This window comes from Aquarana catesbeiana, linkage group LG13 (assembly GCF_042186555.1).
Source record: "Aquarana catesbeiana isolate 2022-GZ linkage group LG13, ASM4218655v1, whole genome shotgun sequence".
NCBI classification, from domain to species: domain Eukaryota; kingdom Metazoa; phylum Chordata; class Amphibia; order Anura; family Ranidae; genus Aquarana; species Aquarana catesbeiana.
This window is the reverse complement of record NC_133336.1, coordinates 146,005,445-146,031,028: the sequence shown is the minus strand read 5'-3', so window position 1 is coordinate 146,031,028 and position 25,584 is coordinate 146,005,445. Positions and strand designations below refer to the sequence as shown.

The following is a 25,584-nucleotide window of genomic DNA, read 5'->3' as shown; positions in this document are numbered from 1 at the left end:
AACAAATTTATAGCCGAGACCAATTCAGATTTTTTACAGATGTTATATTGACGATATTGTTATGATTTGGAGGGGCAATAAGACCTCTTTGGAGGAATTTTTTAAAGAGATAAATTTCAACCAGTATAGGATCTCTTTCTCAGCAATCTGGAGACAGGATAGCATTGATCTACAAATTTATAAAGAAGGAAGTACATTAGGCACAAGAACTTTCTTTAATCAGACCGGTCATAATGGGGTATATCCCTACTAGGAGCTGCCACCATCCCAAGTGGTTGGGAAATGTTACAAAAGGAGCAATTGCAGCAACAAAAAAGATTTTGAAGAGCAATCAGAAGTTCTGATCAAGAGGTTTACAGACAAATGTTATAAAAGAAGAGATCTGGAAGGAGAATCTTAAAGAAAATTAAAAACATGAATAGGGAATCACTTCTAAGTGATAAACAAAGAAATGAATCTAAGAAATGGAATTTGCATTTCTTACTGGTTTCAATCGACAACCTAAGAAAAAAGAGGGCATAGTGACAAAATACTGGCCATTAAAGAAACTCCTTCCACACAAACCAAACTTTATTTACAGACGAGTGCCCACGTTGAGAAATAAGCTGGTACATAATGCCCTTGATCCGCCTAGAAATATTGGCCTATTCCCCAACCTGAAAGGTTCCTTCAGATGCCAGAAATGGCTACCACGCAGGAACAGCAAAAAACAACCCGGGAAAAAAGATTCCTTCAGTTCCACTGTAACGGGTAGGGAATACAAGATAAAGGTACTGATAACCTGCATGAGTACCCATGTCACTTATGTGATCGAATGCCCTTGTCGATACCAATATGTGGGCAGGACCACAAGACCACTTTTTGTGAGGATCAGGGAACATATGAAATAAAATGAAAAAGGATTTCACCAAGCAGTCAGTCTATCAAGACATTTTAGGGAAGCCCATAACCGAGATCCTTCCCTTATGATGTTTTATGGTATAGATTTAGTAAAAAGACACTGGCATGTAGAGAATAAAAAGATAAGAGTTTCTTAGAATTAAACTAAATGGATCTATACTTTGAATTCTCTCCAGCCAGAAGGTTTAAATATTGACATAGACCTTAACTGTTTTATATCAAATTACACTGACTCTATTTTCCTTTTTTATAATCTGTATATATGTTGTTCTCTGTACAATAGTCATATTATACTATTGATTTTATTCAGACCCCATTTCTAATAGCTCTCAGATTTCAAAATTTTTATATATCTTTAATATATGTCGACTTTTTTTTTTTTTTTTTTTTTTTTTTTAATCTTTATCAAAACTTTCATATCAAATACAGGGCAAGAAGACATCTTTGTTACCCCTGGAATTACACCAGGGGATAGTATTACAAAATATAAATACAAAACAAAACTTCTTCTCCCTTCCCCTACCTTCCCCTAAATTAAACCCTCCCTCTTTCACCTTCCCAACCCTTCCCACTTTCCCAATACCCCTAAACCCTTGGACCATTGCATCACTATATTCTTTAGTCCGTTTGAACAATTTCCATTTTTCCCATCTTTTGAGGAACCCCTCTCTCCCTCCTTCCTCAGAGAATCTAAGACTTTCCAACCTATGGACTTCATCAATTCTCTCGAGCCACTCACTTATTTTTGGGCCATCTACCATCTTCCATTTTTTTGGGATCAGACTCTTAGCTGCATCTAGCAAATGTATCAGGATTGAGTTCCTATATTCCTTCACTGGAGTTTTTACTCCATGGAATAGACATACCCAAGGATCTTCAGGTAACTCGACCCTGGTAATCCTCCTGATGTATCTCAATATTTCCCTCCAAAATATTTTAATCTTAGGGCAGCTCCACCAAATATGGGCCAAAGATCCCATCTGTTTGCATCCCCTCCAGCATTCTGTTGTTTGCCCCATTTGGTATTTTGCTGTTTTGTCTGGGGTCCTGTACCACCTCACTAAACATTTATAGTTTCAATTATTTTAACATTAACAGAGGATCCGTGTACCAGTTTCAAAATTTTTCCTATATCTTGATTCTCTCCCCTTTGACCAATTTCTTTCTCCCATTTTTTTATATACATCAGGACTTCCAACTCCCTTCCCACTACTAATATTTTATATATCTGTGAAATGCCACCCTTTACTGTGTTGCATAATTTCTCTAATGGTGTCAAATCCCCCCCCCCCCCCTTTCAGTGGGTGTGGCAACGCCATTACAAAATGTTTTAGCTGGAAATACTGCCATTCATTCATAACTAACCAATCTTTTTTCATTTTTATATTATGCAGTGAACAGATTTTCCCTGTTTGTGTTATATGTCGAAGTTACAAGTTCGTTTTTTTTTAATCCAATTTCCACCCATCAAACTCTTCCCTGGCGTGAAGTAATTATTCTCTTTTAGTGACATTAGTGGTGAATTATATGTCCCATTTATTTTGTGCAACTCATCCCATATTCTCATGACATTTTTAGTTAACCTTAGTGTATTAGCCCCAAGTGCCCTGTATTGTGGAGGTGTCCAAATATTTTTCCCTAGATTTGTTTCCGCCATTTTCTGTTTTAACCCATCTTTTCTCACTCCTTCCTTTAGTCCATTCTACCAGACGAGTCAAGACCACAGCTTCATAATACTTTTTGAAATCTGGTACACTTAATCCCCCTTTGTCTTTCCCTCTATACTGACTCTATTTACCTTTTTATAATCTGTATATACGTTGTTCTCTGTACAATAGTCATATTATACTATTGATTTTATTCAGACCCCATTTCTAATACTCTCAGATTTCAAAATTTTCATATATCTTTAATATATGTTGATTTAATTATTGTCTTTATCTCCATTTTATACTAGCCCTTATTTTTTATACTAGCATTTTTAGCGCTAGAGACCTATTTCTCCTTTTTAACCAATTCATTTACATAACATGAGATTGTACCAACAGCATTATTTGTGTTGGTTTTCTTATAGTCCCCATTTATGTAATCTGATAGCGCTCGCCCCGCCCCCCTCCCTGTCCCCTCCAATGCAGCAGTAATATGAGGTGAGGCTGCAGATGGGCATTGATCAGGCTGCATTCATGGCAATGGTGAGGCTGCATATGGGCATTGATCAGGCTGCAGATGGGCAATGGCATTGATCAGGCTGCAGATTGGCATTGATGGGCAATTGTGAGGCTGTAGATGGCATTGATCAGGCTGCAGATGGGCAATGGTGAGGCTGCATTGATGGGCACTGACCCTTCTTTTGCTTCAAAGTTCTTATTTAAAATTTTAGTTTTATTCCTGAAACCTCCCTCCTAAAATGAAGATGCGTGTTATACGCCTGTGCGTGTTTTATTTATATATATATATATATATATATATATATATATATATATATACACACACACATACATACACATATATATATATATATATATATATATATATATATATATATATATATATATATATATATATACACGGGGAAAACTTACTGACTCGAGTATAAGCCTAGGGTGAGAAATGTGCAGCTACTGTAAGTGGAAAAGAGGGTCAACAGTGCCCATTTGCATGCCTCACTGTGCCAATTTGCAGCCATAGGTCCCCTGAACTTCAAACTCGGTAGTTAAGGGTTCCTAGATGCCCCCTAGCTGCAGCCAAAATTTGGGGTCTCTGGACCCAAAGGGTCCTGAAATGACATTGCTGCAGATGGACACAGTTGACCGACTTTGAGGCCCCATATCTCGGTGCACTTGGTGCTAGGTACCCCAAATTTTGTGTGCAAACCCAGTGGAACTAGCACTACAACATGTCAAGCACTTTTCCGCAGCAGAGAATTACGTTTTCCTAACCGACTTTGGGGCCCCCGTACCTCGGGGCCACTTGCTGCTAGGAACCCCAGCTTTGTATATGTTGTAGTGCTAGTTCCACTGGGTTTGCACAACAAATTTGGGGTTCCTAGCACCAAGTGGCTCCGAGATACGGGTCCTCAAAGTCGGTCAACTGTGTCCATCTGCAGCAATGTCATTTCAGGACCCTTTGGGTCCAGAGACCCCAAATTTTGGCTGCAGCTAGGGGGCATCTAGGAACCCTTAAGTCAGTTCGGAAAATGTCATTCTATGCTGTAGAAAAGTGCTTAACTCGAGTATAAGCCGAGGGGGGCATTTTTAGCACAAAAAATGTGCTGAAAAACTCGGCTTATACTCGAGTATATACTATCTATCTATCTATATTTATTTATTTATATTATATAGTGTGTGTGTGTGTGTGTGTGTGTGTGTGTGTGTATATATATATATATGTGTATATATATATATATATATATATATATATATATATATATATATATATATATATATATATATTAATATTGTTTTTTATAAAGTTCATTGTGTGATATTTTATTAGGAATCTATTGTTTTATAATAAAATTGATTGTATATACTTGTGACATTAGATCATATTATTCTAAGTTTTTGTTAAATTTTTTTTTCTAATCTGGAGGTATGGTTTAACCTCACTGCAGTACTAAGATGGCCATTTTGGTTATGGTATTCCAGTGTGTGTTTTTATTATTATTATTATTATTCCCTGCCCCGTTATATACGATCAGCCCCTAACCTGTCCACCTTTAGGAGATCCCTGAAAACTCACTTATTCAGGGAAGCCTATCCCACACCCACCCAACAACCCCATCAAATCATTCCCCGCATCCATTACCTTTTGTACCACCACCCCCTCCCTTTAGAATGTAAGCTCTACGAGCAGGGTCCTCCTGTCCATTCTGTATTGAACTGTACTGTAATTGTGCTGTCCCCCCTCTAGATTGTAAAGCGATGCGTAAACCGTTGGCGCTATATAAATCATGAATAATAATTTTGGTTATGGTATTCCAGTGTGTGTTTTTAAGCCTCTGCTGTCCTCCAATTGAGTACCAATATGGCTGCTGGCCACGTGCCTCCGGGTTGCTAGGTTACCATAAACTGTAAACAGTAGATGGAGTAGTAGGATGGGACCGCTTCTGATGACCTCTTGATAACGAAACTCTTAAGGCAGCGCTAAGAGCGTCATCACATAACATACTCTTTTCGTCTGTCGAGCGCATCAAGCACCGGACTTACTGGATTTCTAATGCTTGATGTCCTTTACCTGCTGTAAGTGCAATATTACTTTTAAATAAATACGTTTTTACTGAATCGCACTATGGAGGCTTCTTATTCTCCCTACATGGCATCGTTGTGATTGAGGCAAACGCTGGGAAGTCCACACATCTGTGAATGCGTGTGACCTCTTGATTGGGGATATTTAGCTGGCGAGTGCAATCACACGGGGAGAACCAGTGACACAAGAACACAGTTTGCTTGTGTGGCATTTGCAGGACCTTTGTTCAGATATAAGAGTCAAAGACTATATATTTTATTTGGCACGTTTTTTGGATCACATTTTTCACCAGTGAACTTTTATGAATTCTATGTTTGATACATTTATGCGCGTTCTATATGATTCATGAGCACTATAAAGAATTTATATGGTTTGGTCACCCCATACCGGTTTATATTACTTTGGTTTTTGCACATTGTTTCTTGCACATTTTGTGAGACATTTTTATTTGATGTTCTAATTCTGTACCCATTGCAATTTTGCACATTTATTTTACATTTTATGTTCCCCCACTAGCAGCGCCACAACCACCTTTTTAATTTCCAAGTTCTTTAATAGAAATATGTCATCTCCATTGGAAGGGAAGCAATAAAATCACCACTCTTGGCCAACAGGAATCTTATTGGATACACGAGACCCTCTTCCGTCAGGCCATAATATTGTATTTGAAGTAAATTGCTTTATTAGCAATTATATCCCCCCCCCCCCCCATTTTTTTAATAAACACTTAAGGAGATCTGAAGGTTTTACCCACTTCCTGACCAGCCCATTTTTTGCAATACGGCACTGCTTTACTTTAACTGACAATTGCGCTGTCATGCGACGCTGTACCCAAATAAAATTGATGTACTTTATTTTACCCCAAATAGAGCTTGCTTTTGGTGGTATTTGATAGGGCTGCAACTAATGATTATTTTCATAATCGATTAGTTGGCTGATTATTGTTTTGATTAATCGGATAATAACCTTAAAAAAAGTGTGGTGTATAATTTAATATGTATTTTTTTTTTTTTTTTAAAAGGCAATTTATTCTTAAAAATCTGTATGCAGTGGTAAATATAAATAACCAGCTATATTGTTAGGGAGCAAAATCTCTAATCCACTCTGAGAATAACAGACAGAAGCGATATACTGTATATACTATTAGAGGAGGAGGAGGATTGTATATACTATTAGAGGTTGAATCTGGTAAATATCATCAGACTCAGATCTCATTTTTTAAAACAACAAACATGTTATACTTACCTGCTCTGTGTAATGGTTTTGCACAGAGCAGCCCCGATTCTTCTCTTCTGGGGTCCCCACCGCTGCAAATTATAGTATAGCGTGCCCCTATAGCAAGGTAAAAAAAACTTCTGCCTTTTTAGACCCACTCTCTTCTTGCCCAGGACTACATGTTCCATGAGGCATTGCTCCTCACACATTCACATTCACAAGTTTTCAGGCACTTACTGTACTGAGCTGTATGTGTATTTCCTGATATGTAAACAAATAATGCATTCTGTATGCAGGCCAACTGATTGGCTGGCCAATTAATCGATTATGAAAATAGTTGACAACTATTTTCATAGTCGATTAGTTATCGATTTAATCGCTTAGTTGTTTCAGCCCTAGTATTTGATCACCTCTGCGCTTTTTTCTTTTTTGCGCTGTAAACAAAAATAGAGTGACAATTTAGAAAAAAACTATATTTACTTTCTGCTATAAAACATATCCAACAAAAAATTTCAAAAAGTCAAATTTCTTCATCAATTTAGGCCAATATGTATTCTGCTACATGGTTTTGGTAAAAAGAAAATCCCAATAAGTGTATATTGATTGGTTATAAGTTATATTGACTAGTTATTGACTGGCACAAGTTATAGCGTCTACAAGCTATGGGATGTTTTTATGGATTTTTTTTTTTCCCTTACTAGTAATGGTGATCCAGCGATTTTTAGCTGATCTGCGATATTGCGGTGGACAAATCGGAAACTGACACACTTTTGGGAACCAGTGACATTATTACAGTGATCAGTGCTAAAAATATGCACTGTTACTGTACTAATGACACTGGCAGGGAAGGGGTTAACACCAGGGGTGATCTAGGAGTTGTGGAGAGTGTGTTCCCTGGGAGTGTTTTATAACTGGGGGGGGTGGACTGACTTGGACTACACAAAGATTAGTGTTCCTGCTTAGCAGAAAGGCCAGATCTCTCTGTCCACCCCTGTCAGACTGGTGATCTGCATTTTTTAAATAGGCAGATGCCTGTTCTGCCTCTGTGGGGAACGATTGTGCTGATTGGATCCCCCTCTGGCCAGTCTGCGCACACTCACATGGGCTAGTGCACAAAACTACATACGGGAACGTCGATTCACGCCACCTTGCTGCATTACAACTGCGTCGGGCGGTTGGCAAGTAAGCAGCAACCACTGCAATTAGTTATTTTCGGGTTATCATTTTTGAGTTGCACATTCTATTGATTTCTGGCCTTTATACATTAACACATACACCTAATTTTCATTACTCTTATCCATTTAGGGGTTTCTGAATTTTAATGTGTGTGTGTATATGTGTGTACATGTGTGTGTGTGTATATATATATATATATATATATATATATATATATATATATATATATATATATATATATATATATATATATATACTTTATGGTGATTACATGTCAATTATAATCAATAGTTAGATTTTTTTCTTTTTTTTTTTAAACAATATGGTCAGTTGTTTGTTCCCAATGCGGGCATTTTCTTGCACCACTTTTACATTCTGTGTGAGCAGTGGATTGACGATTTGTTGTATTGCTCATGTGCGGACTTCTAGGTTAGCCTGGGGCTAGTGCGCATGCGTTTAACCGGATCGTTATATGATGATTATCACAGCTTCCTATAAATTTACCCCGCCGTTCGGCTTTCCTCCAGATGAAGCCACGTGCATTAGTGGCGTAACACGTAGAGGTGGAGTCTGGTGGTGGGAGTCACTTATTGGATTATATGAGACTTTCTAAATATATTCTCACATTTATCTAATAAATGTAAGTGCTTTTTTTTTTTTTTTTAATTGTGGTTGGGCGTTTTAGTGTTTGTAGCTTTAATAACCCCTTGCACTGCCAGCCACTCTCCTTTATCCAGCGATAACGCACAGTGCAAGTGTTTATTGAAAGCGATGCCCTTTTTTTCTGCCAGATATCTTCAGACCAGTAACGTGACTCCCGGCCGCTCTCCTACTCCGATCCAGGGCTACAGCGGGAGGGGCCGAGGTCTCCCTCTGATGTCAGCTGGTAAGTCACGTGACTGCTGTGCTGGCTGCTCAGCCCCACACTCTGTAGCCCTGGACTGGAGTAGGAGAGAACCCAGGAATCACATGGCCGGTCTGAAGATATCTGAAAAAGTTATTTAGAGGCATCAATTTCAAGATATCACTGGATAAAACGGAGGGGCAGGCATTTTGTGGGGGGGCGGGGGGTGTCGGAGACAGCACACACAGACACAGGAGCTTGCAGGGAGGGAGGGGGAGAGCGCAGAGCTGCGGATAACTGATAAACTGACCACGGTGTCAGGGGTCAGCAGGATCAGCCAGTTTTTTTTGTTTTTTTTTTTAGTATGAGCTGTGTGGAGATATCCTTAAAGGGGAATCGTATCGCTCTGAGAAGCACCTGAGGATCATTATCTGGTGTATGGGATTGATCTTTTTATGCATTATTGACCCTGTGTTGGGTCTAAGGTGAAGGTGAGCATGCATTTCGCCTGGTGAATGGCGCACTGGCTGTGAAGTGGTGAAACACTGTGTGTTAAAGTGGAAGTAAACCCTCCTATCGTTTTCAGCCAAGGAAGCTGCCATCTTGGCCTCTGTTTAATCTTCAACTGCCATGGTGCTGCACATGTTTTCAGTTATGACACCAGCCATTGGATGGTTTGACAGTTTGCCAGGAATGTAACCGTTTTTTTAAACTGTTTAATAGATGGGTTTACTTACGCTTTAACTTGTGAAGCACCTTATGGGTTTGACTCTAGTGTGCACATTTTTTATGAAGAATCACTTTTAGAGCAAAATTCAAGTGGACTTTTTTGGGATTTTTTATTTACTTTTTTCTTATTCATTGTATTATTGCTTGCATTTGCACTTTAATTTCGCTATGAAATGTGTATATTTTTTTATCTATTTGTATGTTTCTATATTGTAAATTTTTCAAATATTTGCGCTGCGCTATAACATATCTATTTATTTACTTGCTGTGCGTGTCGGAACAAATTTGGTGATAGCAGCAACCATACACTATAGATTCCAATAGGTGGCAGCACCCAACTATTTCATTTATTATATATCGAAAAAGGTTTTTTAACTTAATGCAGAGAGTGCATTAAGGTTAAAAAAAAAAAAAAAAAACCCTTTTCCCTTTTATAACCACTTTAAGGTCCACTCTACTACTTCATGTCCAATTCAGCATCATGCATCTGTTTGCAGAAATGCTGCCAGGTGTTCTGTTACTTGGGAAAGTGGAAAGACCGTGCTGAACCCACAAAGTTGCCCAGTTGTGGCAATGGAGAGTACTGTAATGATGGTGTAAATGATTTGATTGCTAGGCAAGAAGCTTCTACACCCCAGTTCCTTGGTCTGTAGTGCTAAAGCACAAGAAGAAAAGTTGAATCACCACTTCTCTATTAAATAGTTAAGGTGCTTCCGAGAGTGGGATGGGTGCATAATGCCTTTGGCTAGCCAAGACCAGCTCAGAGCGTTTCCTTGTGAATCTTCAAGCTCCATGGCCACCCAGTGTTTTGCCTCACTATGACAATGTCAGGTAATGAAACAAGTAAGATGTGCCGCATGGTAGTAGGAGTGGATGTCGGGTAAACCCACCCCCTTCCATAGATCTTGGGCAGGGAGAGCATGTGCAAAGCAGGACAGGTTTTCTGTGGGACCAAATAAAAGCTCGTAAAAAAAAAAAAAGACTTTGTTGAAGAAACGCTTAGGCAACTTGGTGGGTAGAGCTTGGAATAGGTGCAGTATGCAGGGAAGTATCGTCATTTTCAAAGCATTGCAATGGCCAAACCTCGTGAGAGTGCCAGAGAAGTAGGTTAGCCTTGATCTTTAGTAATAGCGGAGTCAAATTTGCAGCATTAAGATTAGAGAGGTCTGGGGTAATTTTAGTACGTAAATATTGAATTGGTAGCCCACTGGAAAGAAAAGAAGGTACAGAGATGGCAGATCACACTAGGGTCAGCCGAGATATTTAATGCCAAGGGTTTTGCCAGAATAATCTTGAACGATAAGGTCCCAAAATCTTGGAAAGCTTGCAGCAAATTTGGTAGCGAGGTGGTCGGGTCAGTGATAAAAAAAAAAAAAAGATAAGGTAATTGGCAAATGCTGGAACCTTATGGACACCTGAAATTTTATCAAACCCAGCAATAGTGGGATCTGCCCGATTCACCGCTCATCAAAATTTAAATTTTGTAACCCTTCCTCTGTGGGAGAGAACATCCCTGCCATCTCCATTTGAGATGGAGAAAAAATCTGATCTGGTTTCATTGACCGTAATAGAGGCAGTGGAATGGAAATAAAGTGAGATGATCCAGCGAAGCATGGAGGGCCCGAGCCCCGATATGTGCCAAAGTCACCTTGCCAGCCAGGTGAAACGCCCTTTCAGCATCGGTAGAGCGTAAAATTAGTGGGCGTTTGGATGTCTTAGCAGTGTGGATCACATTAAAGTTTTACTAAACCCACAACAGTAAAATCAGTCTGTATATGCAGCATAGCATGCTGGTTATACCCACTGTGGAACTTAAGGGGTTAATCCTCTGCTTTGTTTGAAAAGGCTGTTTATCTTTGTACGCATAGATGCTCCCCCTCCTGCACTGTCTATCTGGGGAAGGCCAGCTAACACAGGCAGAGTAGCTGACATGCACATGCTCAATTGTGCCTTTTATGCTGGAGAGAAGAGTTACTTGTTCTCAGAGATAGCCAGGTCATATGATATTGACATCACACATGTGGGCGTGTATACATGCTGCTGTGGAAATCTCCTCCTTCCTGAACACTAAGCAATGGAGAAACTGTGCAGTTTATCATATAACCGTGGTATACAGATCATCCAAATAGGTATATAGTGGCAGTATTTTAATGTAAAAAGATTTATAAGCTGTGGGCACTGTGCGGGGGGACGGATTAACTATTTTTCATATTACTGGGTTTAGTAACACTTTAAGGATATGAATGGTGTTGTCTTGGGGCTCTTGGAAGGGGCACAAAGTTGGCCTGATACCTGTGTATCAATAGGGGGTACATGAGGTAGAAGGCGATTTGCCAGAATCTTTGCAAATAAAGTCTGTGTTTTAGGAGAGCTATCGGGTGGTAACTACCGCATTGTGAGGTGCCTTTCCCTTAGGGATTAGAGAAACATGGGCCCAGAGCGTATCCAAAGGCATAGCTTTCCCATCTTCCAACGAGTTGAAGGCAGTTGCCCTACAAGGGGATAATAATTTAAAAAAATGAATGTGTAATAGGCTGGAGTCAAGCCATCCGGACCAATTGTTCCACATTTATTGGCATATCTAGCTGTTGGCTGACCGAGTGAGAGAGGCCTGGCATACCAGAAGTGGCAATATCAGTTCTAATTTCTGGAGGTACACTTTGGGTGGGGCCCGAGGAGATGCAGCTATGACTAAGCACTGTTAAGTGTGAAACGCATCAGCTCATTTGTCGCATTTTTTGCTGTGGCTTGTATCTGTTGGACTTTTTACAAATAAAGGCTATATTCAGGAATGCAGCTGTCCAGAACTTCCTTTTTGCCTCATGTTGCTATATGCTTAGCTGGCACCTGGTGTTCCAGTTCCGAGGAGAGTTCTATATCCACATTTCCACCTGGAGCGGTGATCCCCTTTCCTTCCCCGAGGAGATGCCAACTTGAGTTGTAAAGTACCTGAAAAAAAGGAGCCAATTTTGGCTGCCATGGAATCAGAAAGGAGAAAGTTTCTGTCCAATAGCCGTGACGACATGAGGGATGTATGTCCACATGCCAGCACCCCGAAGCACTCTAGCAAGGAGTTTGATTGCCGTTTTATTCTCTCGAATCTCTGCTAAAAAAAAATATGATTGGGGGTTCTAAGTAATTTTCATGCAAAAAAATAAAAACAACATTTTTTTCTTGTAAACAAAGTGCCAGAAAAGGCTTGGTCCTTAACCACTTGACAACTGGGCACTTAAACCTCCCTCGTGACCAGACCAATTTTCAGCTTTCAGCGCTCTCACACTTTGACAATTACTCAGTCATGTAATACTGTACCCAAATGAATTTTTTGTCCCTTTTTTATACAAATAGAGCTTTTTTTGGTGGTATTTGATCACCTCTGGGTTTTTTATTTTTTGCGCTATAAATGAAAAAAGACTGAAAATTTTGAAAAAAAAATGCATTTTTCTTTGTTTCTGTGATAAAATTTTGCAAATTAGTAATTTTTCTTCATAAATTTTGGCCACAATTTATAATGCTACATATCTTTGGTAAAAATAACCCAAATTAGTGGATATTATTTGGTCTGTGTGAAAGTTAGAGAGTCTGCAAGTTATGGTGTAAATCATAAAAAATTGATCACACTTGATGCACTGGTGGCCTATCTCATTTCTTGCGACCCGAACAAGTCAGGAAAGTACAAATACCCCCCAAATGACCCCTTTTTTGAAAGTAGACATTCCAAGGTATTTAGTAAGAGGCATGGTGAGGTTTTTGATGTTGTCATTTTTCCCACAATTTTTTGCAAAATGAAGATTTTTTTTTTCCCCCCACAAAATTTTTATTGTAATAGGTTATTTCTCTCACATGGCATGTGTATACTACAAATAATGCCCCAAAATACATTCTGCTACTCCTCCTGAGTATGGGGATACCAAATGTGTGGGACTTTATCACAGCCTAGCCACATAGAGAGGCCCAACATGCAGGGAGCACCATCAGGTGTTCTAGGAGCATAAATTACACATCTAACTTTTGACTACCTATTACAGTTTTGAAGGCCCTGGAGAACCAGGACAATGACATGTGACACTGACGTGGCACTGATGACAAATGGCACTGATGACAGATGGCACTGATACGTGGCACTGATGACAGATGGCACTGATACGTGGCACTGACACTGATGTGGCGCTGATGACAGATGGCACTAATACGTGGCACTGATGACACGTGGCACTAATACGTGGCACTGACACGTGTCACTGACACTGACAGGTGGCACTAATGACAGATGGCACTTATACATGGCACTGGGGACAGATGGCACTGGGGACATGACAGGGACAGATGGCAGCGGGGACACTTTTTTTCCTTTTTTTTTTTCTGTTCACTTACCGCCGCAGCAGTTCGCTCTCCCTCCTCACACGCTGTCTCTGTGTGAGGAGGAGAGCCGGCGATGAGAGATGATCTCATATGTTAACATATGAGATCGTCTCTCATTGGCACCGCCGATCGCACTGAAAACGGCTGCTATGATTGGCCGTTTTCAGCGATCTGTGACTGGCTGTGTCCAAGGGACACGGCCAGCACAAAACTTCCCCGATGCGGGAGCGCGCAACGCGGAAGTAAACAGGAGGACGTCCAGGGACGCCCTCCCGGCAATTGGAGTCCGCGCTGTAGCCGTCTTTCGGCTATAGCGCAGACGCCTAGTGGTTAAAAATGATACTAAAGTCTTGTTTGTTCGTTTTTTTGTTAAAAACGACATGTTATACTTACCTGCTCTGCACTCCTGGTCCCTCCCTCCTATCGAGTGCCCCCACAACAAGCATCTTGCTATGGGGGCGCCGAGCCACAGCTCCCAGTATCCATTCAGACACAGAGCCGTGGTTCAGCCCCGCACCCTCTTAGAGCTGCACGATTAATCTTTAATAAATGGCGATCTCGATTTAACCTGTGATGGTGTATAGAGCCAAAAAGATTAGAATTGTGTTGATGTCCCAATATTTATGGACCTGACTGTACATATTAACCCAAAAATCTCAAATGTTTCTCTGATCATGTTCAATTGCGGCTCTCTCCTAAGGGAGTTTTTATTCAAGTCTCTTCAAGAAACTTCACAGTCTGTTGAGTTGATGAATCTAAATATTTGTTTAACTTTGTAGATGTTTTCAGCTGGCATGCAGCTTCCAACATTGGATGAGATCAGCAAAAAAGAGTTGTCAATTAAAGAGGCAATGAATTATAAATTCAATGACCAGGACATTGAGGAGGTAAGTGGGAACACATTTTTGCAATTTGGCAAATACAAAGGTTTAAAGTGGGGGAAAATGCCTATATATTATTTAAAAAGATGTTCCTTCCTGCATATCCTTCCTAACCTGTATAAAAAAAAAGGTGTGTGCCTACCTATTTTTTAAATTCCACTCTAGTCTGGTCACTTGATATGCTTCTGGCTCCCGTGTCGGTATCTGCTGCATGAGATTTCCGACAATGGCTGGGCTTATGGGTGATGTTGCAGCTCTCAGAATTCACAGCTATTAAGCACTTCCTTACACAGAGCTGCAGAATCCCCCAACCAGAGCAAAGACAGGATAAGTATACAGGGGAAGGAACAATTTTAAGAATACTTATGATTTCCAGGTTTTCCTTCCCAAGACAATAGATGCAGTATGAATCACAGCCACACTGTTAGAATGTATGTAACTTAACTCCCTTAGCTGTATACAGCTATATGCTGTGTCTGTGATTTCACTCCTTTCAGCTGAATTTCATGTGATCTGACTTCCTGCTTTCTTCCTTGGCCAGCCCTGATACTACATCTCCCATTATCCTTTGAACCTCCCTAGTTTCAAGGTGACCTGTGGGAGTCACGTGCACCAGTTCTGGGAGTTGATGTGGATGTGTCTTAGGGTTACTGTGGGTGATTCTGGGCATTCATGTGGGTGGTTAAGGGGAGGAATGGAATTTTATCACAGTCCATTCCTCTCTACAGTCAATAGTGTGCTTTTTGCTGTGGAAACAAGGGGCTCTATGTACCCTAACTGATTGGAGGAAAGGGGTACGAGGCTATTCTGTTAGCCCTCTTAGGTTAAAAGGGACTTTCAGATTAAGATATGCCTCACGCACAGACCCTCACAACCAACCAGTTAAGGTTGTGGGGAAGAGAATTTTATCCTCATCAACGTGGGGACAGGTTGCTTTGCTGGGGTGGTTTACTGTCTTGAAAGCCCCCCCCCCCCCCCCATATGTAGAGGGTATGTGGCCTGGTACAATTCGGGAGGGGACTGTACGTTTCCTACCCTCTCCTATTTTGGCCTAAGGGACTAGATGATGGAATTCTTGTCTGTAAATTTTTGGGAATCCTACACTTTTATTTTATTTTTTATGTTTTCTGAGGACAAACCCTGTATATTCATATTGGACCCTGATTCTGAAAGAGAATCTGTTATTAAGTAAAACCACACTGTTTTATTTTTGTATCAGTGTTTCCCTTTATGATCATAGCAGACCATAATCCCAGATAAGGGTCTGGTATGGATATTAAAGAGGAGCACCACATTTTAGTTTGGCCGCGTTACCCTTTCTATTCATATTCGACCCTATTCCTGGATGAGGGTCAGTTATATTATTAAAGGGGAATCCCAAACAGCTTTTAATTTTTGCCACCAAGTTTCCTTTTCTAATAGCAGACCCTAATTATAGATGAGGATCAGGTAGGAATATTAAGGGGGAGCACAACAATTTTTTAATTTGTAAGCTACGGAGTTCTCACTTATATTCATATCAGACACTAATGCTAGATCAGAGTCTGGTATGAATATTAAAGGGGGACACTACATAGTTTGCAGCAGAATTACCCTTTAATATACCAGCTCTCACCCAGGACCATTATCTGTTATCATTTTAAAGGGGAACCCCAATCAGCTTTTAATTTTTGACAGAGTTCTTTTATCATTATAGCTGACCCTTATCCTGGATGAGGGTCTTGTATGAGAATTGGAGAGAAAACCACACTTTAATTTTGCAGCAGAGTTACCCTTTATAATCAAAGAAGACCTTAATCCCATGTGAAGGTCTGGTATGGATAGTTTTGTTTTGCGGAGGTAACCTTTATACTCATAGAAGACCCTATTCCTGAATGAGGGTCTGTTATATCAAAGGGGAACGCTAGACAGCTTTTCATTTTTTGCCACAGAGTTCCCTTTTATAATCATACCAGACCCTAATTCTGCACTAGGGTCTGGTCTGGATGTTAAAAGGGAACCACACATTTTAGTTTTGTGGCAGAGTTACCCTTTTATATTTGCTTTGTATAGCGCTAAAAGTTTGATCAGTGCTTTACGAAATTAGGGCAAAAAGTACAGGAGGAATCAGAGGGCCCTGTTCATTAGAGCTTATAATCTCCGAGGGAGGGATGCAGGAACTATATGGCACTACTGCCCACCGATCATATCCCATTCTAGTGAATGGAGCCACACTGCAACCTAACTGCAACTACATACAATGTTCATGTTTGAATCGCAGTAGTGCGGCATTTAGGTGGTTAAAATAGGCAGTGAGGTGTTGTATCATCTTCTCATAACCTATCAAAAGCGCTCCAAATGCAGATCGCTCTACAGTCAGCAAAGCATATGTAAATGAGTAAAACACATTCCTCGTGTCATACCTGTCTTGCAGCTGCCAAAGAATATTGGCATGCTGCAAGACTACAGATGAAGGGCTCTGGGAGTTTATTATGAAGAGGTTTTTTTAATGTGTAAATGGAATCAGTTCACAAAAACCTGGGTTTTGTGGGGCAGGACTGGTGGGGGGGACCTGAAGGGCGAGATTCTAACCGGTTCACATTGGACAGCATATTTAACTGGAACAAAATGGATGCTATTGGTGAGCCATTCATTCCTGCCCAGCATCAGCACAGTGAGCTTTCCGGAGGAGCAACTGACAGAAGGAAGGTCTTTCCTTCATCAAGAAAGCAATGATCTTGCGGGGTGGGTCTTCAGGGGGCAGAATCTGAGAGGGATGGACTTTCTCACTATTACACAGGGCAGCAAAGGATTTAGCTGGATGGGATTGAATGCTAGCTACTCTGGTCACTGCAGTAAGTGGCTGCGGAAGGGGTCAGAGTTGATCAACAGGGAATGCAGTGTCACAAGACACAAAGCAACTTATCCTGCTGAGAGCCCTGCATGCTCCCAGCATGGTAGCCAGCGGGGATCGATGAGCTCCCGATGCTTACTTGCGATCAGGAGCTTTCTGATTATGTGACAGCCAATCACTGCGGTCTCGTAACCCAAGTACCCACCTCCCATGCCCAGAAGCTAGGGGTAGAAGTGGAGTTCCGGGTATAGTTATTTTAGAATGGCTACGTTGATCCAGCTTACTAATGTAACTATGCATATACCATACTTGGTGGATGCCTCTGGAAGATGGAAATCACTGAGGAAGACTGTTATGCCAGTAATGTCCACTTGCTTCCAGGTCCCATGCTTGGGAAACTGCCCTGGTGCATTCTGAACACAGGAACTTGGCCGCTCAGCATGGGTGCCATTCAGAAAATGCTTTGCATTTTCTAAATTTATGTAAAGCATTCTCTGATTGTACAAGGTGGAGAGGCTGGGCGGTAATGGTGATATCCAATTGGTTACCAGTGTAAATATTTATGAAATATCCATACCAAATTTTATTTAAAAATTGCATCTGATGGCATTTGTTTTCAGTGAGTTGTTAATTACAACTAGAACAAGGGATACAAATTTTGTACCTAAGCCCTCATTCACACGAGGCGGACTCCGTTTACACAGAGCTTGCCTCGGTCCGCCGGCTCAGCGGGAGATTAGTCCGTTGATCTCCGCTGAGCCGGCGGATGAAAGGTCCCTCTCTGCTCACTGATCGGGGAGGGGCTTGTCAGGTGCTGCTGCCGCCTATGGAGGGATCGGATGAAAACGGACAGCATGTCTGTTTTCATCAGATCTCATCCGATCCGCCAGCGACAGATCTGGACGTAGGGCCATCCGTCTGCTTTTTGCGGATCGGACCAGGTCGGATGTCAGCGGACATGTCTCCGCTGACATCCGTCGCTCCATAGGCTAACATGGAGCGCCCGTTCAGGTCCGCCTGTCAGTTTTGTCCGATCGTGTGAAAGGGGCGAATGTGTGGGTAAAAAACTGGGCTGCAATTTTGCAAATAAACATTTTGATTTGCCATTTTACAAGAAACTTAGGATGGCTATTTCCAAGTAGTAAGGTTCTTCTCTGGTGTTACCCCCTAACAGCCCCATAGGTGGAGAGTTTAAAGGAAAAGTTTACAAAAAATAATAATAAAGCATATGTTTTTGCAATTGAGTCTGCAGAACAATGCATCAACAACTGAGGCTGCTGCAAGCTGTCTGCCCATACCTCCCAAACAAGCAGACAGTTACTTATTGAGAACTGAGTTGTCTGCCATGGTGGCTCATTAATTTGGGCCAGTTCACACCACATGCAGACAGTGCATTTCTTTTTCTGCATCAAAAACGCTTGGTTTGTTTCCAATTGCATAGTTCACACCAGTGCAGTCAGTTCCAGTGCATTCCAGTTCCGGAAAATAAATAGAGCATGCTGCTTTTTTTTCTGCACTGAATTGTACTGGAACCCCCCAAAATGCACTGGATCGCACATGTCCTTAACTAGTGCAACTACTGATGGGCCTTGAGTAGCACAGAATCTCATGACAAAGGAGATCACATTGTTTTCAATGGTGCCCTGTGATTTTTAGCCCCATAAGACTTCTATGATAAACACTCACAGAAGTTGCATTAGAATTCCTATGCGACTTTGCTAAGATAATGTGAGTTTTTTTTTAACCCTCACCTCTCCTCCCAGGTCATCTTTGCTGCTCCATAAACTCCATCCAAGCAGATTCAAGTCGCACCTGAGCGTAGCGGAAATGTGCGTTTTTTTTTGCACGTACATGCGCACAGGGCAGCCCTTTCACATGAAAGTGCAATGCGGGTTTGCAGAGTGTTTCCAAAAGGCATGGCAAAGCTCACCTTTTCCGTGTGGGTCACTGCACGTTTGGAAACAGGCAGATGCGAACGGAAAGCTTGACGTGCATTTGCAGCACATTATAGAAACCCACACAAACACATTTTCTGTGTGGGTTGCCTTGTGTTGAGAAATGCGCAGATGCGAGTGTGTGTTGGCCACATGTTATCAAACACAGCAAAATGCACGTTTTTTTGGGCAGGTTGGGATGTATTCAGAAATGTGCAGATGAAAATGCCTAAAGGGTAATGCAAGCGCGACACACATTTTGTGCATTATCGAAACATATGGCCAATTGTGCATTTTTTGAACGGGTTCAGAAACTAGCAAATTCGAACCCAACCTAAATGGTAACTCAAGAGTGATGAGAATTTGCCACACCTTACCAAAACACGTGGCAAAGCTCATCTTTTTCGGTGCAGTTTGCTGTGCTTTGGGAAACGCAAAGATGCAAATGCAGTCTTAATGGCAACACAAAGAAACATGCCTATGCAGTGCATTTTGTAAAAACTGGCGATCAGCGAACGTGATTTGCGGGCAGGTGCTGTACAGTTGCTTGTTACGTAAATATGGGTGTAACATGTTACAAAAGGTGAACTTATTCTTTAGGCTCAGTTCACATATATGCAGTGCACGGCATTGATGCGAAACACAGAGGGTGTCAATGTTAACGACACCCCAAAACTGGTCATAAAATAGTGTGATTGACAGAATCAGATCCCATAGGTGTGAACAACTGGTGGGCTTTGGCATTGGAGATAAAAACTAGTTGACCTTTATAAAGCTTTCCTTCACTTGTTGACAAAGTATGGCTAACTGCCAACCCCCACCTAAAAAGGAAGCAAGATCATTTAAATCCTTTTATGGAGACTTGAATTTGTTAAATATATTTATGAAGGGTTAGATATCTATATTCCAAATAGTCAATTGTAAGCCCTTTAATTAGCACATTGGGCATCTGACAATGACCAGCTATCACACTTAACAAAGCAGTAATTAGTGCAACCAGCTTTTTTTTTTTTTTTTACCCACTAGAAGAATTTTATGTTAACGTTTTACCCATATAATAAACTACATATACAATGTATTATTAAACATTGTTTACCGTAACAAGAGATTATTGGAATCTATTTTACATACCAAGCTCCAAGAACTCATGAGTTTGGTAAGGGTCCTTACCGCACCATACAGCTGTGTCTTTTATGGGTTACTTAAGGGCAGTTAATCTTTTCATAGTCTAGGGACCATGCCAGTGTGCATGGCGTAGTGCAGTGTTGCTGTGACCTAAGAAGTCAGTGGTTGACTCTGTCTGCAGATAAAATGTCACTTGAGTAGCCAGGTTTGGGTTTCCCCATTCTCTGGAACTTTCTTGTCATGTGTTACAATATCTTCTGTATTTAACTTTTTTCAATGTAGATTGTTAAAGAGAAGGAACGCTTCCGAAAAGCTCCATCGAATTATGCCATGAAGAAGACACAGCTTTTGAAAGATAAGGTAAAAATCCAGTCACAGAGGGAATTCTGAAAGATATTGAATCCTTGGATGTTAAGTTTGCGTGTAAGAGATTAAAGAATAAGCTCACTTAAAAAAAAAAAAAAAAAAAACACATGCACATTTTTTTGCAGGTAATTTTTATTTATTTTATTTTTTCTTGGGAGCCTGCAGAGTAATTGCATCCATGGTCATTAAATTGCGGGTGCAGTGTCAGCCTCCTGCAGACTCTCGGTACAGCTGTCTTCCCGTACAGGCAGACAGTTACTGAAGAGCAGGTAGATCAATGCGCTTGCCCAGCACCCTTGCAGTTCATTGAGAACTACAAGCTGTCTGCCATAATGGCAGACAGTATTTGTAGTCATTAATTCACAGAGCTGTGTGAATGAATGAGGCTGCTGTGTGGGTGGAGCCCCCACACCTCGCTATTGTGATCCCCTGACCTCTGTCATGGGAAAGAGGGGGATCGTGGATGTGGGGAGAGGTTAGTGTAAAATGTTATGTGTTACACCTTAAAGTGGTTCTAAAGGGAGATTTTTTTTTTACCATTATGCATGAAGGTAAATTACTTGATAGTGCAGCTCCTGCCCTAGCCCCGCTTATACTTACTCAAGACCCATCTCAATCCAGCATTGTGCATTAGAGCAGCTGCTCTCTCGGGTCTCTCTCTCTCCTTATTTGCTCACACAGCAGTGGGAGTGATTAGCCCCTGCTGCTGTCAATCGCAGCCAGTGAGCCAATGAGGAGTGAACGAAGGGGGGCAGGGCACAATGTCCATTCACAGGAGTGCGGCTTGGAAGCGAGGCTGCTCGAGTGCCCCCATAGCACGGGGCTTACTATTGGGGGCACTCAGCAGGAGGTGGGACCCAAAAAGAAGAGGGTTGGGGCTGCTCTGTGCAAAACTATTGCTCAGAGCAGGTAAGTATAACATGTTTGTTATTTTAAAAAAAATGACATTTTAAAATCACTTTAAATACTGGTGTAATATGTTGTAATATGTTGAGAAAGGAACTTATCCTTTAAGTACACTTTCAAAAATGGGCATAACTTGTATTGATTTAATGTTTTTTGTCATAGATCTGCATGAGTTATTCCAGAATATCAAAGCTTCAAAAGTATCTACCTAGTTTTCTATACAGTGGCCAAGTGGTTAGCACTTCTGCCTGTTCGCATTATTGTTGTCGGTTTGAATCCCAATCATGCACTACCTGCTTGAAGTTTGCATGTTCTCCCTGTGCCTATGTGGGTTTCTTCCCACATTTCAAAGTCATGCTGGTAGGTCAAATGGCTCCTGTCTAAATTGGCCCTATTATGTGTATGGATGTGAGTTGGGGACCTTATATTTAAGGTCCTTAAAGGACAGAGTCTGATGTGAATGTTATCTATATCTATATCTATATATATATATATATATATATATATATATATATATATATATATATATATATATATATATATATATATATAAAGCTCTATGTAAATTGATGGCAATATATACAGTAAGTACATAAAATAAACTAAAAAATTAGGTGTTTTGACTGCATACATATTTTTTTTCTCTGTTTTGAAATTAAGTTTTTGAATTAAGAATTCACATAATTGGTTTGTGCAGTTAAGGGATCACACATGATCTAAAAAAAAAAAAAAAAGTCTGGGCTATGTTTTTAGAGAAGCACCTATCAAGTTTTAATTATTTATAGGTAACAAAAAATGTATATACAAATGCAAATTCAACCAGTCTTTGGTGGAAAACTGCAGAGGTTAAAAAAGTTAAGGTTACAAAACCATTGATACAAGGCAGGTTGGATCCATGCTTTCATGTTTATGGCCAATTCGGAACCTACCATCTGAACGTTGCAGCTGTAATTGAGACTCCTCAGACTAGGCAACATTTTTTCAATCTTCTTTTGTCAATTTTGGTGAGCCTGTGTGAACTGTAGCCTCCGTTCCTGTTCTTAGCTGACAGGAGTGGCACCTGGTGTGGTCTGCCGCTGCTGTAACCAATCTTCTTCAAGGTTCGATTTACTGTGCATTCAGAGATGGTATTCTGCATACCTTTGTTGTAACGAGTTCCTATTTGAGTTACTGTTGCCTTTCTATCTTGAACCAGTCTGTCCTGTCTCTTCTGACCTCTGCTACGGTAACCAGACAATTAAATAAAGTACTTGAACAGAAAGACATGGAATTTAAGCAGAGGAAAAAGAGGAAGTATTTGAGAGATACACATGATTATCAATTACAACAAACGTTTAAAAGGCAAATTCAGCTCCAACAAGGGAGAGTGGGATCAATGGTATCATCCCCAGATAGGGAAGTGAGGATTGTATCCCCAAGAAGAGAAACAAGACCAATATCACATGAGAGAGATTCCAGGATCCACTCACCTAGTAGGGACTAAAGACGTAGAACCCCGGGTTACAGACAAAGAACACCAGAATCACGTAGAGGGGATAAAGGTAACAATACACAAGGAAAAACTTTTAGAGAAGGAGATAATGGACCTAGAACGCCTAAGCCATGGTGGAGAAATAAAAACAAAATAAATCTCCAAGACATCCCTACTGGAAAAATACGGGAAACGGAAGTGATAACAAGTATAACTATCAATCTTATCTTTCGGAAAGGAGGGAACAAGATCAGTATGGATGTCAGCATTCCAATGGAAATAGGGGAGATCAGTACCATCAAAATTCCCAATATCCACAAACAAATAGGGACAATTACTATGCTGAATATCGGGACAATCAACAACACATTAGTGATAATCGTCAAGATCATTATCGTGATAGGGATGATCAAGTTGATCATCACCAATATGATATTAGAAGGAGCCCGATTAGTACTTATAACTGGTATGGATCCCTAAGGGACTACAGGGATCAGGATCAAACAAGACCTTTTTTAGATTATCGCAGGGATGTGAGAACTCCACCACGATACGAACAAAAAATAAACGCAAGGAGCCCAAACGCAAGAGGGGATGCAGAGGAGGATGCAAAATGCGAAAGAAAAAGAATAATTGGGGAAGGCATCTATAATCTCAGCGGAACTGAACTAACAAGGACGGAACTACTAACTCTGGACAAAGGACTGAAATATTCACCTAAACGTAATCTGAACAAATTTGAGATGTATGTGGACATTCAAAAGTTTAAGAGAAGATTGAATATACAAAAATATTTCATGAACCAAAGTCCAAATACCCAACATGATAAAGTGGATACACCTGGAAGAATTCTTCACAGTAAATTAAGGAATAAATCGTTATTCAATCCACAGAATCCAAATAATGAACACATAGAGGTGTTCAATCGAATGGTCATACAGGATTTGGAAAAACTTAAAGTATAAAAGAAAAATGATCCACAGAGTATCAAAAGAGGAATCAAAGAATTGGAAGAGAATAAAGAATGATTCTGCAGGCCTGGAATAGTGCTCTGTTGCCAGCTGGAATTCTGTTAACTGGAGGTCATCCAGGATACCCAAAATTCACCTGGTAGGTTCAAGGGGAACTATAATATGGAATACTGAGTTTATTGTATTAGTCACTGCTGACAAGTAACAATGTAGCTTGGGACATCTTCACAGTAGATGTATAAGGTCCCCAGAAGTAGAGGCACACCTAGCACAGAGACGGGTCTGTAGGATACCCATGTGATGCAGTTTCAAAGGGCTGTAGCACAATAAAAAGTTGTGAAAGCCTCTGGGCAGTGTTGAAGTAGCTGTGTAGGACAGAGTCAAGGGCATTATCCCAAAGGTCGTCTTCCAGCCTGCCCACTTCTCTTTAACATCACATGGGTAGCCGGGTAGCCTTCCAGGTAGGAAGGTAATAGCATACCATAGCAATTATAAATGAAACCTTTTGTGTCCACTATAGATTGAACATACCTGAACACAGACGTGGGGGATCAAGTCCAGTCTGTGGCCAAACCCTGAGCGTGAACCGCATGTCTGAGTTGAAGGTAGTAAAATTGCATTCGGGGGGGTGTAAGTAAGTCCTTAGGTCCTCAAATGGTCAAAGCCTGCCACTCCGGAAGACCTGCTGTAGGTAATACCCCAGTGCTTCCACAATCCCACACACGGCAGCTTTGACAGTCCCTCATACCCAGAGTTGTGCCAGAGTGGACTATTTTCTGTGAAACCTGTAACACCTTGCAATGAACGTATTTTCAACCATATTTTCTGTATCAAAGAATACGTTTTGATAAAGCCTGTTTGAAGATTTAAAACGCAAGGATTCTAGGTCCCTGGGTATGTCCCAGTTACCATGTGGTACCGCATAATGTGCAGAGGAGGATATGGAATTAACAGTATTTGGACTACTACCAAAAGTCCCAAAAAATGTTGCATCTGAGATGCCAAATGGAGCCACAGATTAGGTAATGCAATATCCCCCCACTATCTTTAGGTCGCTGGAGTTGTTTTAATTTGATCCTTGGGGACTTATTCTTCCATAACAGGGCACGGAAAATTGTTAACCAGCCTAAAAATATATAGGGGAATCACCACTGGGGAGCTATGCAGCAAATAAAGGAGCTGAGGCATAAGGATTAATCCACACCTGCTCCCCATTCACACCTCAGACCTTGTAACACTACCTTGTAACTCTAACAAGTCACATGACACCAGGGAGGTAAAATGGCTAATTGGGCCCAATTTGGACATTTTCACTTAGGGGTGTACTCGTTGCCAGCGGTTTAGAAATGAATGGCTGTGTGTTGAGTTATTTTGAGGGGGCGGGAAATGTACCCTGTTATCCAAGCTGTGCATTCACTACTTTACATTGTAGCAAAGTGTCATTTCTTCAGTGTTGTCACATGAAAAGATATAATAAATTATTTACAAAATGTGGGGGGTGTACTCACTTTTTTGAGATACTGTGTGTGTGTGTGTATTAGATTGTAGACCCTATAACTGTCGCATAGCTTTAATAACATTTAAAGAATTATAATTTCAAATGCCACCAAAAGAAAGTGCTTA

General features: G+C 40.7%; 1 protein-coding gene across 1 annotated transcript in view; it reads left to right on the top strand.

Annotated features, from left to right (window-relative positions):
• The window catches only part of RTF1 (RTF1 homolog, Paf1/RNA polymerase II complex component), a 497,066-nt gene that overhangs the window by 242,874 nt on the left and 228,608 nt on the right, over positions 1-25,584 (top strand). The window contains exons 11-12 of the mRNA XM_073608860.1: positions 14,254-14,361; positions 20,530-20,607. Coding sequence (XP_073464961.1) covers positions 14,254-14,361; positions 20,530-20,607 — 186 coding nt within the window. The remainder of the gene's footprint in view (positions 1-14,253; positions 14,362-20,529; positions 20,608-25,584) is intronic.